At 35.5% G+C, this 16,057-nt stretch overlaps 1 protein-coding gene across 2 annotated transcripts; it reads left to right on the plus strand.

Moving 5' to 3' along the window:
- The first annotated feature begins 616 nt into the window (after window positions 1-616).
- On the plus strand, window positions 617-10,640 carry LOC114396429 (cysteine-rich receptor-like protein kinase 2). Of its 2 annotated transcripts, none has more exons than XM_028358407.1 (8): window positions 617-1,068; window positions 7,719-8,116; window positions 8,663-8,791; window positions 8,971-9,098; window positions 9,274-9,487; window positions 9,573-9,804; window positions 9,934-10,093; window positions 10,181-10,640. In XM_028358407.1, exons 1-8 carry the CDS (start codon window positions 692-694, stop codon window positions 10,493-10,495), a joined length of 1,953 nt encoding a protein of 650 aa, XP_028214208.1. In that variant the 5' UTR covers window positions 617-691; the 3' UTR covers window positions 10,496-10,640. The 2 variants fall into 2 exon arrangements, with proteins under 2 accessions (XP_028214208.1, XP_028214209.1); XM_028358408.1 differs by having other exon boundaries at window positions 8,714-8,791.
- Window positions 10,641-16,057: the final 5,417 nt, after the last annotated feature.

A 16,057-nucleotide genomic window follows, 5' to 3' on the forward strand; every position in this document is an offset into this window, starting at 1 on the left:
ATTTTCATAATTTTAAAATTAAGCAATTTTAATTTATGGTAACTTATCATTAAATATTTAATGGAAATATTGACAAGGTTTATACATGCATGTGGTGTTGACATGACTGATTCATATATGGAATTAAAGTGTATTAGCCATGCCAACACTTAATAATCATATCAATGTCTCCCGTAAGAATTATTATTTCCTTTTCATATATTTAGTTGTTTTATCTTTCTTTTTTTTCAAATCAAATGATATTTTAAATTTTCAAATTTTAATCAATATTTTTAAATATATCAATGAGTATTAATCAATATTTTAATCATATCAATATTTTTCATATATTAAGCAATTATTATATCAATATTTTAACCCAAATATAATAATATTTTACTTTTAAAAATATTTCTTAATCATATCAATGAGTATTAAAAATATTGAAAGATAGCTGTAAAAAAAATGCAAAGATTATAATATAAATAGATGATATATAAAATTCGTCAATTTTAAAAATAAAAACTAAATTGTGAGATTAAAAATGTGAAACCAAAATCATGACTGGACTATATTAGAAGACCAAAAAGAATTAAAAATGGGCAAACAAATATATCAGACTAGAGACTTTTTTTTCCGAGGCATATACCAACCCATCTTTTCAACCTTAGATATATGCCGATCGAGTTAATTTGAGAATCACAAGAATATAATGCAACTGATGAAGGTGGTAGCCTTAACCTTGTTGGTGTTGTGGTCACGGTGGAGCTTTGAGGGTGCAGTTGGAGACCCTCAACTCTTTTTACTCAAATGGGAGTGCACCGTAGTCAAGGTACGCGATTTGTCCAACTTCCACCAAAATCTAAATGCAAGTTTGGCAGATCTTAGAGTGCAGGTGAGCAACCAAAGCAAGCACTTCGCCACGGCGCAATCAACCACCGGAACAGACCCTGTCTTTGCCATGTTCCAATGTAGGAACTACCTTTCCAACACTGACTGCACCAACTGTTTTGCTGCTGCTGCCGCCAGAATACGTAACTGTTCCACTGGAAATACTGCCCGCGTCGTTTATGACGGTTGCTTCCTCAGGTACACATCCATCTCATATTTGTTCAATAGTACTTATTCCTGTGGCTGATAATTCAAATATGATTTTTTGACACTCTGGGTGTGTACGTACCCTTTGAAGAGAGGAAAGAGAGAGAACTTTTAACAAAGAGCTAAAATGAGTAAGTGCAGCTTGGTTTTTGTGGCAAAAAGTCATTTTGACAATAGAGCAGATTCTTCTTTTTTTGTGTTCATTTTGCTTTTATTATTTAGATTTGTATTAAAACATTTTTTGCATGGTATCAAAGTAATTTGTATATGTCTGATTATTTAATTCAGAGTTCTACGTTGTCATTTTTCTTGTTTTCTTTTATTCTTTTTAATTTTTCTTCCTTCTTTCCCATCATACCCTTTTCCCTCTCGCTCTTCCTTCTCTTTCCCTGTGTCTCCTCCTTTCCCTTTCCTTTACCAAAACATAGATTTGGTTACACCATCTCAACAGCGAGGCCATGATCAACGTGGTGGATCATCACAACCTTTTTTCCAACAATCTTGTTTTCTTCTCCTATGACACCCACAACTGCAACATGCAAAACCCAGTCACGACCCTTCAACTATGAGCTGGTCACTGTTGCTTCATCCATTTGGGGGAGCGAGAAAGAGAAAGTGGTGGTGCAGGGTGGCATCACTGTTGTGGTGTCATTGACAGTCGTGGGTAACAAAATGAATGAGAAAAACTAAAGGATGAAAGAGAAAAAAAGGAAAAGCCATTGGAAAACGCTTTTCACGCTGGCACACAGTGATTGAAGAGAAAGGAGAAAGGGAAGTAAATGAAGAGAAGAGGAAAGGATGAAGGAAGGAAAAAAATTGTTGGTAGTTAATTAGATGATAGTTGATAGTTGATAGTTTTAGAGAATTGTTTTATAAAGAATGCTATGTCATTATAGGCTCAAGTCACCAACCTCTCAATGGTGGTGAATGTTTATACATTACTTTAGGTCTTTCTAGAGTTTTCATGATAGATTAGTATCATGATAGTTCTAGATTCTTCTATCTTATACATACACTTATAGTTCTAGATTGTTCTACCATGTTCATACACATTATAGTTCTAGATTGTTCTACCATATTCATACATACTATAGTTCTAGGATATTCTACTGTTTTCATACATATTATATTTAAGAATATTCTAGAAATTTGTAGCAATTTCAACACTCCTCCTTGATGCAAATTTCTGTGACTCCGAGTATAGCTCATAATTCTTCAAATCTTGGTCTCGACAACGCCTTCGTGAATATGTCTGCAATTTGATCTTCTGTTCTGCAGTAGTCGAGTTTGATCTCTTTAGTTGCTTCAGCTTCTCTGATAAAGTGATACTTGATTGCTATGTGTTTTGTTATGTTGTGATGAACTGGATTCTTCGCCATTGCAATTGTTGATTTGTTGTCGCAATTGATTTTAGTAGGCTCATCTTGTTTTTCTCCCATGTCTTCAAGTATCCTACGAAGTCATATAGCTTGACTCGTTGCTTCAGCAGCTGCCACGTACTCTGCTTCTGTTATTGATTGTGCTATTGTAGCTTGCTTCTTCGATGCCCAAGAGAATATTCCCGATCCTAGTGAGAAAGCATAGTCAGAGATACTCTTCATGTCATCTGCCGAACCTGCCCAATCACTGTTAGTGTAGCCAAGTAATTCTGAGTTGGTTTCGGTAGTATACCATATACCGAACTCTTTTGTTCCTTGTAGATACCTCAAAATTCTTTTTCCTACTCCAAAGTGTATTTGACTTGGGCTTTGCATGAATCTTGATAGAAGACTTGTAGCATACATTATGTCAGGCCGTGTAGCTTGAGACTTGATGTAAAGTGTAGGCTTACTCTTGCTCCTCCTGAATCCTTGATCCATGAAATACTGATCAATTCTGCTATACCATGCTCGAGGTGCTTGCTTCAAATCGTAGAGTGCTTTTCTTAGTCTTAACACTTTGCTTTATTTACCTTCAAACACAAATTCTTGTGTCTGCTCCACATAGATCTCTTCTTCAAGTACGTCGTTAAGGAAGGCGGATTTGACATCTAGTTGATGGATACTCCATCCTTTTTGTGACGCAAGAGCTATTGGAGCTCTTATGGTATCAAGACGAGCTACTGGTGCAAATGTCTCATTGTAGTCAATTCTGGGTTGTTGTGAGTAACCCTTAGCTACTAGCCTCGCCTTGTGTTTCTGTATGGTGCCATCAGGGTTGAGCTTTGTCTTATAGACCCATTTAACCCCAATGATATCTTTTCCATGGGGACGATTTACTAACTCCCATGTGTTGTTTTTCTCGATTATCTGTATCTCTTCTTCCATTGCCTTGACCCATACTTTCTGCTTTGACGCTTCTTCAAAGCTTCCAGGTTCAAGTGTGACCAAGTTATAGGTTTCATATATGTCCACCAAAGATCTTACTCGTCTTGGAGTAGACTCTGGTGATGATAGTTCTTAATCTTGTTGTTGTGGTGGAGGTGAAGGTGGTTCACCTGGATCTTCTTCCTCGGCTTCTTCTTGAGGTAGTTGAACGTGTATAAGAACGTTCTTCTCCACTTTTTCTTCATCCCAGTTCCAAGAAGCGTACTCATCAACTTCAACATCTCGACTGATGATAAGTTTCTTAGTTTGCAAGTTGTAGACACGATAGCCCTTAGAGATATTGCTATACCCAAGGAAGATACCTCGTATAGTCTTGTCTTCAAGCTTGTGCCTCTTCACGTCTGGAATATGAATGTAGCATATAGATCCAAAGACCCTTAGGTGCTTTGCTGATTGCTTCTTCCCGTTCCAAGCTTCAATTGGAGTCTTGTCTTTTACAGACTTAGTTGGACATCTGTTGAGTATGTAAACAGCAGTGTAGACTGCTTCAACCCAAAATGTGTTAGGTAGTCCCTTCTCCTTGAGCATTGATCTAGCCATTTCCATAACTGTGCGATTCTTTCTCTCGGACACTTCATTTTTTTGAGGAGAATATGCGACTGTAAGTTGTCACTCAATGCCTTCATCCTCACAAAATCTTTCAAACTCGCGAGAGGTGTACTCTTTGCCGCGATCACTTCTTAGTACTTTTATCCGTTTTCCACTTTGATTTTCAGCAAGGGCCTTGAACTTTTTTAAAACTCCAAAGACTTTTGATTTTTCTTTTAGAAAATATACCCATGTCATTCTAGAGAAGTCATCAATGAAGAGTATGAAGTACCTGTTGTTCTCATGTGATGACGTCCTCATTGGTCCACAGACGTCCGTATGTATCAGCTCCAATAGATCTTTCGATCTCCATGCTTCGCTTATTAAGAAAGGAAATCGGTGTTTCTTACCAAGGAGACATCCTTCACACACTTCATTGTTCTCCTTTATGCTTGGAAGATCTCTCATCATGTTCTTCTCATGTAACAACTTCAAGGTATGTGTGTTGAAGTGGCCAAATCTTCGATGCCATAGCCATGAATCATCAACTTGTACCTTCATGGCAATGTTTGTTGCATATTTTAAATTTAGAGGGAAGTTTCTATTGCTCTTATTCATCTTTACTTGGGCTATCTCAGACCTTTTATTTTTGTTGTCTAAGATTTTGCATATACCTCTTTCAAAGTGAAGTGTGTAGCCTCTCTCCATCATTTGGCCAATGCTTAGAAGATTTTCTTTTAGGCTGGGAACTAGTAAGACATCATGGATGAGTCACATACCTTTATATGTCTCCACCATGACAGTGCCTTTGCCTTTTGATTCAACCACACTTCCATTTCCCAGTCGAACTTTGACTTTGACAGATTCATCAATGCTTTTGAAAATAGTCTCATCCTTGGCCATGTGATTGCTACATCCACTATCCAAGTACCAGCTTCCTCCCTTTTCTTTTATTGAGTCTTGAGTGGCATAGAACATATATTGTTCTTGATCATGCTCCTCTGCGATATTGGCTTGATGCCTATTTTTGTTGCAACAATTTTTCTCTATGTGCCCGAACTTCTTGCAATGGTTGCATTGTGGCATATTACAAAACCAACAATTTTTCTCTGCGTGGCCTTGCCTTTTGTATATATTGCAAGGAGGATTTTTATCTGTTTTGTTCTTAAGGAAATTCCTAGAACCTTCTCTTCTTCTGGAAGTTTCTCCATAATTTTTCTTTCCTCCATTTTTTTTGTTTTGGGGCTAAAATTTAAACTTTGACTGGAAGGCATTTTCAAGTGTATCTTCTTTATGCCTATACAGTCTTTGCTCATATGCTTCAAGAGAGCCCATAAGTTTTGTCTCTGATAGAGTGGACAGATCTTTGGTTTCCTCAATTGTTATCATGATTGGGTCAAACTTTTGGGGCATAGTAATTAAAATTTTCTCAACAATTTTCTTGTCAAGAATATCTTCCCCAAAAACTCTCATTTGATTAACTATTTCTTTAACTCATTAACTATTTCTTTAACTCTAGAATAGTAATCTTTAACTGTCTCAGACTCCTTTATCTTCAATAGTTCAAAATCTCTTCTTAGAGATTGAAGTTTAACGACACGTACCTTAACACTTCCTTGAAACTCCTTCTACAATGTGTTCCACGCTTCTTTGGCAGTCTTAGCTCCCATAATTCTTGGAAAAATTGGATCATTCAACGCTTGTTGCAAGGTGAACAACGCCTTTGAATTTTTCTGTTTATTTTTCTTCAACTCTTTTTCTTGAGATGCATTAAGAGTTGAAGTATCCACAGGAACAGTGAAGCCTTCTTCTACTATGTCCCATAAATCTTGAGATGAAAAATATGTTTCCATTTTAACACCCCAGAAATCATAATTTTCACCATTGAAGATAAGGATAGAAATAGTTGATGATTGAGTAGTGTTATCCATAGCTTAGAAAAAGTATTATTGGAGTGAGTTAATAGTACAAAGGAAATTTTTGAAGTAATTGGGAGGATTTTGCAATGGTAGGTAGGTAATATAACTATGCCCAATGTATGACCGAACGTAGCTCTGATAGTACTGTTGGTAGTTGATTAGATGATAGTTGATAGTTGATAGTTTTAGAGAATTATTTTAGAAAGAAGGCTATGTCATTGATTTCTTGGATTATCAATTACAACATACCAATTGCCTATTTATAGGCTCAAGTCACCAACCTCTCAATGGTGGTGAATGTTTCTACATTACTTTAGGTCTTTTTTAGAGTTTTCATGATAGATTAGTATCATGATAGTTCTAGATTCTTCTATCTTATACATACACTTATAGTTCTAGATTGTTCTATCATATTCATATACATTATAGTTCTAGATTGTTCTACCATATTCATAACACACTATAGTTCTAGGATATTCTATTATTTTCATACATATTATATTTAAAAATATTCTAGAAATTTGTAGCAATTTTAACAAAAATGAAACTTTGCTGCCGGAAATCCCCTCCGGCAATGGTGCATGGTGGTTTGCGGCAAAAGTCACAGTGGTAGACGTCATATGTTCCCTTTTTCTCTCTGCTGCACATCATGTTACAGGTCAATTCCAATTTTGATTAGTTTGTTTCATAAGGAATATGAACAATTCATAAATTTAATAATTATAGTACTTTCAATTCAAATCTTGGTCTTTTACATGCTTTGATGGGTGAGATTTTGTGAAATTAGTGTTTGATGGGTTCATGTGTGAGAGTGACAGAATGGGTGGGGTAATGGAGGAGGTAAGGTAAGGCCGTAAGGGATTTGAGGTAGATGAAAGAAAAGAGAAGAAAGAGGGGACAAAATTGGTAAAGAGAATTAAAAAGGTAAAACTCGCACGGTAGAACCTATCGTGAATCATATACTAATAATATAGATCTTGTAGCAGGTGATTACAGTCTCTGTAACCAATTGTTAGTCAGTTATAACTGTGTGCTGAATCAGCATTGAGTCATTAGCTTCAGAGGACTCTATCTGAGTGTCTATAAATGTTCAACACTGAGTTTTCAGCAAGTAATAAAATCATTACACACTTTTCATTAATTTTAGATATCAGTTTGTAATATGGTAATCAGAGCTTCAAAGCCGTGTTACAAATCATGCTTGGCCACTGAACATGGAAGAGCCTGTTCAAACTTAGCCTTTTCTTTTCTGGCTTCAACGCGGGTTCCTGCTTCTTTGCCGGCAGATGATGCTCCTCCGGCATCTTTCTACTACTATTCGATATCGGAAAAACTCACCGATAAGAACTTCCTTGTTTGGAAGCAGCAAGTAGATCCTATATGCTAAAAGCACATAGTCTTCTCTGCTTCATCGTGAGTCCAGTGATTCTGGCGCAATTTCTTTCAGTTTCAGTTCGTGATTTAGAGTTGTAGGACTGAGTTTTAAACATGTCAAAAACAAAAAAACACCGAATGAGTATTTCAAATGTCACAAGATTGTTTGAGCCTAATTAGTGATGTTGAGTATGCAATTTCCTTAAATATGCAAAGACAATAGGTTTATCAACTATAGTGATCTTATCTGACTCGAACATTTAGGATGAATTATCATTAACACAAATTATCAAGAAGCTAGGTGTTTATATTATATATTATCAAAGACTGTGTGGATTAGAGTTCTTCGATCTGTTTTCATCACAATAATATGTAGGTTGGCAGTTAATGAAAAACTAAGTCAGAATTGATTGACTTGGATGTTTGATGCTTTTGAATGTGTCTGACTGTTGAGGTACGGCAACAATGAGTTCTTGGACCGCAGTCTCATTATTTCTAGCAGCGACACGCTTTGTGGAAATCAGACTGTAGATGAAAGCACTGCTTTTGGTACAGTTGGACGTCAAGTGCTGATGGATTTACAAAAAGCGACACCCAAAATTAGTGGCTACTTTGCAGCTACCAAGACACAAGTGGCTGGTGGTGCAATCTATGCCATTGCACAATGTGCTGAAACTCTCACACAACTCACTTGCTTGGATTGTTTGTCAATTGAACAAAGTGGCATACAAGATTGTCTTCCAAATACAAATGGTCGGGGAGTCGATCCTCAAGTGTGCTTTATGAGATACTCGGAGACACCTTTCTTTGCAGATAACCAAACCATTGATATCAGTCCCTTCTTAAAACAAGGTACAAAATCCTTAACTTCATTTAGTAAATTTTGACTTGAATGAATAGAAAAGGGCTAGAGTGGTGCCATCTCATATGGTATAAATATATTTCTATCTTCTCAGAAGAGATACCTTTTGTAACACTATATTATCATCGAAATATCTTGAAAATTATAAAATTTTATGAGCTCCATTTCTTTAAGGAGTCTCAGTTATAATTCAGTTTCCTTGTCCAGAAAATTTTAGAGAAAATAATGCATCCACTGAAAGTGTAAAGAGTTTTTATTCCATCATCCTATTTTAAATTAAATTAACATGTATGATAAGCTTATTAACTTTTACAATAATTATCTTAAAAATTATACCTAATATGACTTATGATTGATTGAGATGCACTATAAAAAAAATTATATTGATAGTGCTTAAAAAATAAATTCTAAATTTTAACTATTAATAAAGATTTCGTTAAAAACGTATTACTACCGCTCTTGTTATACTGTAATATCAACATCTTAAAGGGATACCATTTGGAATATTTGAGGTAAACTTCTTTTCTGTTTTGAAGGAGGAGGAGGTTCAATTAAGAAGTGGGTTGTTATTGGTGGTGGTCTTGCAGGTGCACTCCTTGTTGTGATCCTTATTTCATTATTTTGGTGGCATAGAAGATCCCAAAGTCCAAAGAGAGTTTCTAGAAGTAAGTGTGTGTTTGGATAAAATTAAAAAATAGTAACTATTCGGAAAGTCCTTATGTGATGCTGTATCCATCTATTACACAATTAGCATGTCTTTGATTTTAAGGGAAAAAAACATTGTTATGAATCCATCACTTTATTTGTTTATAAAGAAAAAACAAACTCGTATTTTACATTGCAGGTACCATAATGGGAGCAACTGAGCTGAAAGGTCCAACCAGGTACAAGTATAATGACTTGAAAGCTGCAACGAAAAAATTTAGTGAGAAAAATAAACTTGGAGAAGGAGGCTTTGGTGCTGTATACAAGGTAAACTTTAATTGTTCCTTACATTTCAATTGCAATTCTAATAGTTTTTCTTATCTTTTTAATATAAACTTGTCACCCGGGATCTCCATAAAATATGCTAAGATCAAAGACAATACTAATTATAAACACATACGTCTAGTGATAATTTTTAATTCTGATGCTATTGATGGAATAGGGGACTATGAAAAATGGGAAAGTTGTTGCAGTCAAAAAATTAATTTCAGGAAATTCCAGCAACATAGATGATGAATTTGAAAGTGAAGTAATGCTTATAAGTAATGTTCATCATAGAAATCTTGTTCGGCTCCTTGGTTGTTGCAGTAAAGGCCAAGAAAGAATCCTTGTTTATGAATACATGGCAAACGCCAGCCTAGACAAATTCTTATTTGGTAACCAACATGTTATTTGTGTAAGTTTTACTTTCTTAACCCTCTTTCTCCTTTAATCTTTTGAGCATATAAACTTGGGAAATAGGAAAAAGAAAAGGCTCCCTCAACTGGAAACAACGCTATGATATAATTTTGGGAACAGCAAGGGGATTGGCCTATCTACATGAGGAATTTCATGTTTCTATCATACATAGAGATATTAAGAGTGGCAATATCCTCTTGGATGAAGAACTTCAACCCAAAATATCTGATTTTGGGTTGGTGAAGCTCCTACCAGGGGACCAATCTCATCTTAGCACAAGATTTGCTGGGACATTGTAAGTCAAAATACCAATGCTTCAGCTTGAAAATTTTAAATAGTAAAATTAAATATACTGCCGCCACATGCAGAATAGTCTCATAATTTCTTAATTATATATGTGGCATAAATGTTATGCACTTGTCAGGGGATACACAGCACCTGAGTATGCACTCCATGGTCAATTATCAGAAAAGGCTGATACATACAGCTATGGAATTGTAGTCCTAGAAATTATAAGTGGTCAAAAGAGTATTGATGCCAAGGTTGTTGATGATGATGATGAGGATGAATACCTTCTTCGACAAGTAAGAAATTTTCCATAAATATGTACCAAAAATTGTTTGTTTTCTTGTAACATTTTACAATATGACCCTTGGTTTTGACTACAACAGGCGTGGAAGTTGTATGAGAGAGGCATGCACGTGGAGTTAGTAGACAAAAGCTTAGACTCTAATAGCTATGATGCAGAAGAAGTGAAGAAAGTCATAAGCATTGCTTTGTTGTGCACTCAAGCATCGGCTGCAATGAGGCCAGCCATGTCTGAAGTAGTAGTCCTACTCAGTAGTAATGACTTACTTGAGCATATGAGACCTTCGATGCCTATCTTTATTGAGTCAAATTTAAGGCCCCACAGAGATATCTCTGCTTCGACTGGTTCCTCTACTACTTATGCTACGGCCTCCAATTCTATAGTACCGGCTCGATGATTAAGTATATGATGAAAAAGAAAATTTTTGTTCAACTTATTGTTAAAGATGGTTATAATTATTTGTAAATCTTAATTTAAATATCAAATTACATTGATATTCCAAAGGTTTTGTTGATTAGTGCAAATATGGAGTGCTTGAGTAAGAAGGAAACAAAGAGGAAATTGAGACTATAGAAAGCTTATTATATTCAGCAATAAAGCTGCGTATTTATACAGCAAAAGAAAGGTGCTAATAGAAAGCCAAATTAACAAGTGAACAACTAATAAATAGATGGTGCCTAAAGAAGATAAATATCCTATTATTCAATATGACTTTTATTTTTTTTTTAAATAGCATAAATGCCTGATCTTCTGTAGTTTGTACAAGGCAAGACTTATAACCTAACTTGTTTGTCAATTTAAAAATATAAAGCCTTCTAAAAAAAAAAAGAAAACTAATCTAATAAAAAACGTCAGACTGTGGGGCTAATCAATTAATGTCAGATGATATAGTCAATACCATATGATAATCTGTATACATGCAACGATTTAGGTTATGTACAAATCAAATTACCATCTTGATTGATTATACTGGCTGATAAGTCTAAGCTAGCCACGTTGTGGACGGATGTAGAAACTGCCTCGTGGATGGTTTCTATTCTACTTTAGAGTCTTACTATCGTGGAGCACGTCAGTCTCATAACTTAGGTTTTTGGGGTTAAAAGTCATCGAGAAAATCATTGATCCATAAAATTCTAAGGAAAAGGTTCAGGGAATTCATTAAATAACCAATGGAGTCCTTCTTTCATTGTCAAGTTATCAACAAGTAGTTCATATACAGAGACAAAAGTCGTACAGTGGCCTTACATTATCTTAATCTTTCAATTACGTTTCCCTTTGATTGAAATTTGTACTCATTTTCATAATTATCTATGTTAAAATTGCTATCTTGTTACCAAATCACATTTGAAGACCCTTTTTAGAATTTTCGTTCAGAATTGCTGCATAAATAAAATTATCAAAAAAATAGTGAGTTAATTGGTCCAATGCCCGGTGAAGCTGGCGTTCTGGCATTCGTATTATGTGCCCCTCTGTCAAATTGATATCAGTATTCCGAACATGCAGGTTGCAATCATATTTGTTCTCTTCAAATGATTTATTATGATTAATTTCAAATATTTTTAATTGTTCCAATGTCCTCTCTCTGTCTATTTAATAATTAATAACGATAGGAAAAGCAAGAAGCAACTATCAAACAGTTTATTTGAAAGAACTTTGGCAATGCTGTGAACTCGTCTCAATGAAGTTTGTAGTCAAGAACGTCACAGCATAACGTTAACTGATGTTTCTAATGCCTTTTTCCTTAGAAAAGTAACCTTTTAGAAAAATAGCCTCCATTTTCTTTTCATTCCATCTGACTTATGTAATATGTGTTTGTATTGCATATATTTAGTAACTTATGTTGCTACATGTTATCTACCTTGTACAGTAATGAGAGATATTCTTTGTATGCTAAGTCAATGTCATGCCTGGAATTGGCATATATCATGGGAAAGAGAGATAAGAAGGGACAAAAATTTCAGGAACTGAACAGGGTAGTTATTGCCGGCAATTATAAAGGTTTTTACATGTAATAATAGTGGCCATATCAATTGCCGCTGAAAAAACTAATTTTAGCCTGAAACAAACAGGCCTTTACCAGCATTTGCTAAAGCTTCCGGTAATATTTTTACCATCCCCATAAATAATTTCAATTCTCTAAGTACCGTAAATACATTGGCGCCAATTTTTTTGCTGTTAGAATGCATAATAATTTCCACTGAAAGTTATTTTTGGTGTAGTGTTGTGGTGGCTCCAACGACAACAGTGATGGTTGCAGAAGTGACGATGGTTACAATGGCAGTAGCAACAATAGTGATAGTGGTCATAATGCATGGTGATAGCAACCACAATGATGATAATAACGATAATGGTGACGGTGATGCTGGCGACTACAAGAGTGGAATTGGTGTTGGGGTGCTGGTGACAGGGACAAGGCAATGGTGGCAATAGCAATAGTGGATGCAACAACAATGATAATGTGAATCGTCTGATGAAAAATGTTTATTATTTGATCCAAGGACTCTATCATTGAAAGTTATCATTAAAAAACTGAGTAAATTACATAGACTCTCCTTAAGGTTTGGAGTTATTACACTCTGACACTCATCTATTTTATAACATTACTTTAAGCCCCCCTGACCGTAGCAGCATCTATCTTCCATTAGTTTTTGAAAAAAAAATTAACTTTATGTTAATCCATAATTGCCCGTCTCCTTTAACGACTACAGGTTAGGGATGGGGTGACATTTCTCTCTGGCCCGTCATCAAAATAGGACTCGCCGGAGTGCTCATTCTAGCTGAGACCTACAAAGATTACTTCGGTGCATTTGTAGAGCGTTTCCAACTTCTCCCCATTCCTCAACCTGACCAAATGCAAACACTCTCTGGACTAGGAAGTTTGGGGATGACGCAAAGGAAGCAGTGACACCATTTTGACTAGGCATTGCGGTGGTGGAGGTCGAGGAGATCTGATCGGAAATTTTTTGAACAGCACAAACATACATGGTTTCCAGCTTTTGGAGACAGAGACGGGAGATCTGATCTGATTTGGTCGAGGACACACAATTTCTGAGCATGTCTCCATCTTTGGAGAAGATCATGGCCTCTGAGTGCGTCATGAAACTCCTTCCCCGTCTCCTGAAACTCTGGTCTGAGTATCTCCCAGATGAGTCTGAGATCTGTGAACAGGTTTGTGTCTTTTGGGCTGACCACGACTTTGACCATGTGGAGAAACTGCTTCGCATACCCCGGGAAACTCATTCAAATCTGAAATTGACATCTTCCTGTCACCGTTTTTTGTCAAACTTGTTCAACCATTCACTGCCGGAAGAGGTCTCCCCCTTCCAATCATAATCACCAAATAACCATAAGTATACAATTGGTGGAAAATAAATGTTTCTGATTTTGGAAGCCCTGGTGTAGTTTTACTCTCACATTGCTGGGATTTTGGAAGTTCAATTTGTTGTGCTTAATGTATCATTTATCATGACAGTCACTGGAAACCCTTCACTCTTATTAACAGTAGATTGCCTTGCTAATATTGTGTTTCATTGAAGAGTGTAGTGTGCGCTGCATAATGAAGATTTTAATTCATTGAAGAGAGAGACAGTTACTGGAGTTAGAGTTTTCAGAACAAGAAATTGGAAGTGGAGATAAAGGAAGAGGATAAGGGTATTTTTGGAAGAAAACATCATTAAAAAAATCATGTGCCACTGACACGCACAAATCCGTTAACAATTCAACGGCATTAGGAGGTAGTGGGTGTTACTGTTATGAGACCCAAAAAATTAGGAGGATTTGTGTAGGTTGAAAAAAAGGAGGCATAATTAGAGTAAACTTCAAGGGGGAGTCGGCGTAATTAATTACCTTCAAAGAATTTCTTATTTGAAATGTCATACACATAAATAAATAAACAGATTCACCTACTAGGTTTATTAGACTTTTTTTTTAAGTTTAAATAAACCGACTTTTTAAAAAACCTAAGCATGACCTTTTCAATAAATAGGCTAGGTGAGGCCTTAAGGTTAGACAGTTTTATGCAGGCTAGACAGTTTTTTTAAGTTTTTATTTTTTATTTTTTACTCACTTTTTTACTCTCCCTTCTTCTTTGTTTTGTTATTTATTTAAATCATCCAATGCACAGGTTCCACTACTGCTTTGTAGAAAAATATATGTATAGACACTCTCATTCTTAAAGACACTCTGAGAAAAAGAAATACTAGAGAGAGATACTATAAATATGATATGACAAGAAAATGGAGATAGAGAAAAGTGATAATGTCAATGGAGTGTTTAATGTGCACTAATTAACAAGATTTTTGTACTGCGGGTCCTGGCTACACAACAAGCTCCCTAGTTTTAATTGTTCGTATGTGATGTGGACAAGTAATCCAGCAGCTTGTATTTTTGGAGATGGATGAAGATCATGCATGAACGTTTGTTTAGGGAAGCAGGAGTGAGGTGGTTTGCATCGCAGTTTTTGAGTTTGGGGGAATTGTTCCATGGCCATACGTAATACTGCATAGGACTTATGCTTTCATGACCTTTATTATGTCCCGAAAGAATTAGATGGACTGTGATGGGGTTTATAATGTACTGGAAGACACCCGTGTAACTTGTAAGAGGGTTCTATCATCTATGCTTTGGCGTACGGAAGCATAAGTTATTGCAAACTGGTATAGCTTTGAGAAGGTTATCCAGTATTTATATCTAGGGTTGATACAAATACAACATAACCTTTTTGTTGGTCTCTATTTTCTGTATTTGGTACCTCTACCTGGTACCTTGTTTATAATAATAAATGTTTCCTTTTGCTGACCAAAAAATAGTCAGGAAAACCCGAGACATAACCTGATCCTGTCTTCAAAATATGTACTGGGCCAAATTTTTAAAACTCAAATCCATCCAAGTCAACTTGGGGCTGGGTTGGGTTTGAAGATGGGTTAGATCTAGCTCACCCCTGCTAGGCAGACTCAAACTAAAAACAAAACACTATAACAACTAAATAAAGTGTATTGTCATACAATGCTATATAAATTGTACACAACGTTAAAAAAAAAAGGAAACACTAATAAAGTAATATAAAAATATACACCACTGAAAAATGGAAATAAAAAAAATGAAGACAATAATCAATAGTCGTCTTCAATCTTGTCTATGTGGTTGTCCTAGACATTATTAGCATGATGCTCAAGGTCTCTGCAATGGTAAGTGTAAGGGAAAAACACAAGTCTCACATCGACTACAGATAATGTGGCAAGATAGAGTATATACATAAGTGGGGAACAATCTTTATCTATGAGTTAACTTTTGGGATTGAGTTAAGTTTAAAATCACATTCTAAAAAATCAAATTTGGTGGATAATTTATGACCAGGGACAAATCGACATGATTAAAAGCTTAAGTTTCAAAAATATTATTAAGTCTAAGATCTTTCTTGATGATTTTTTCTAATATCCTTTTTGGTCCCCGTATTCTCCTTTTTCCTGGGATAAAAATCATGTAATCTACTCTTCTAACTAACACCTATTGAAGTCAATCATTGTTAGTGATGAATTAATTTCAGTCACTAAATTTGATGGCTATTTAGCCCTTTCCTTGTTGTGTTCATTAAAAGAGAAAATTCTTTAAAAACCACTTTATCTATAAAACAAACAAGTACTCTTAAGTTTTAATGAGTTAACTAATATTTCATGAAAACCCTTGAAACAACTGAAGTAGAAAAAAATGTATCTTCAACATATTGCTAAAAGTATGCTCTCTATCATGGGCAGGTTGCTCCTGGTTCAAAGCACCATTCAAAACATGCTAACTTATTCATTTCAAGTTTATTTATAGCCTGCATGTTTGATCAAATTGGTGGGCAAGAGGATGAGAAATTTTAGAAGTGGACTCTAAAAAGCTGGTCCACTGTCTACAAGCCTTGTAATGAAGAGGGCCTTTTGCTGAGGTCTTTAAAAGCTATTGAAATAGCTACAAA

This window comes from Glycine soja, chromosome 18 (assembly GCF_004193775.1).
Source record: "Glycine soja cultivar W05 chromosome 18, ASM419377v2, whole genome shotgun sequence".
Taxonomy (NCBI): Eukaryota; Viridiplantae; Streptophyta; class Magnoliopsida; order Fabales; family Fabaceae; genus Glycine; species Glycine soja.

Coding starts and splice junctions, on each gene's coding strand:
- LOC114396429 (XM_028358407.1), top strand. CDS start 692: ATGCAACTGATGAAGGTGGTAGCCTTAACCTTGTTGGTGTTGTGGTCA. Junction 1,069..7,718: donor TATGACGGTTGCTTCCTCAG/GTACACATCCAT, acceptor CTGACTGTTGAG/GTACGGCAACAATGAGTTCT. Junction 10,094..10,180: donor ATGAATACCTTCTTCGACAA/GTAAGAAATTTT, acceptor TGACTACAACAG/GCGTGGAAGTTGTATGAGAG.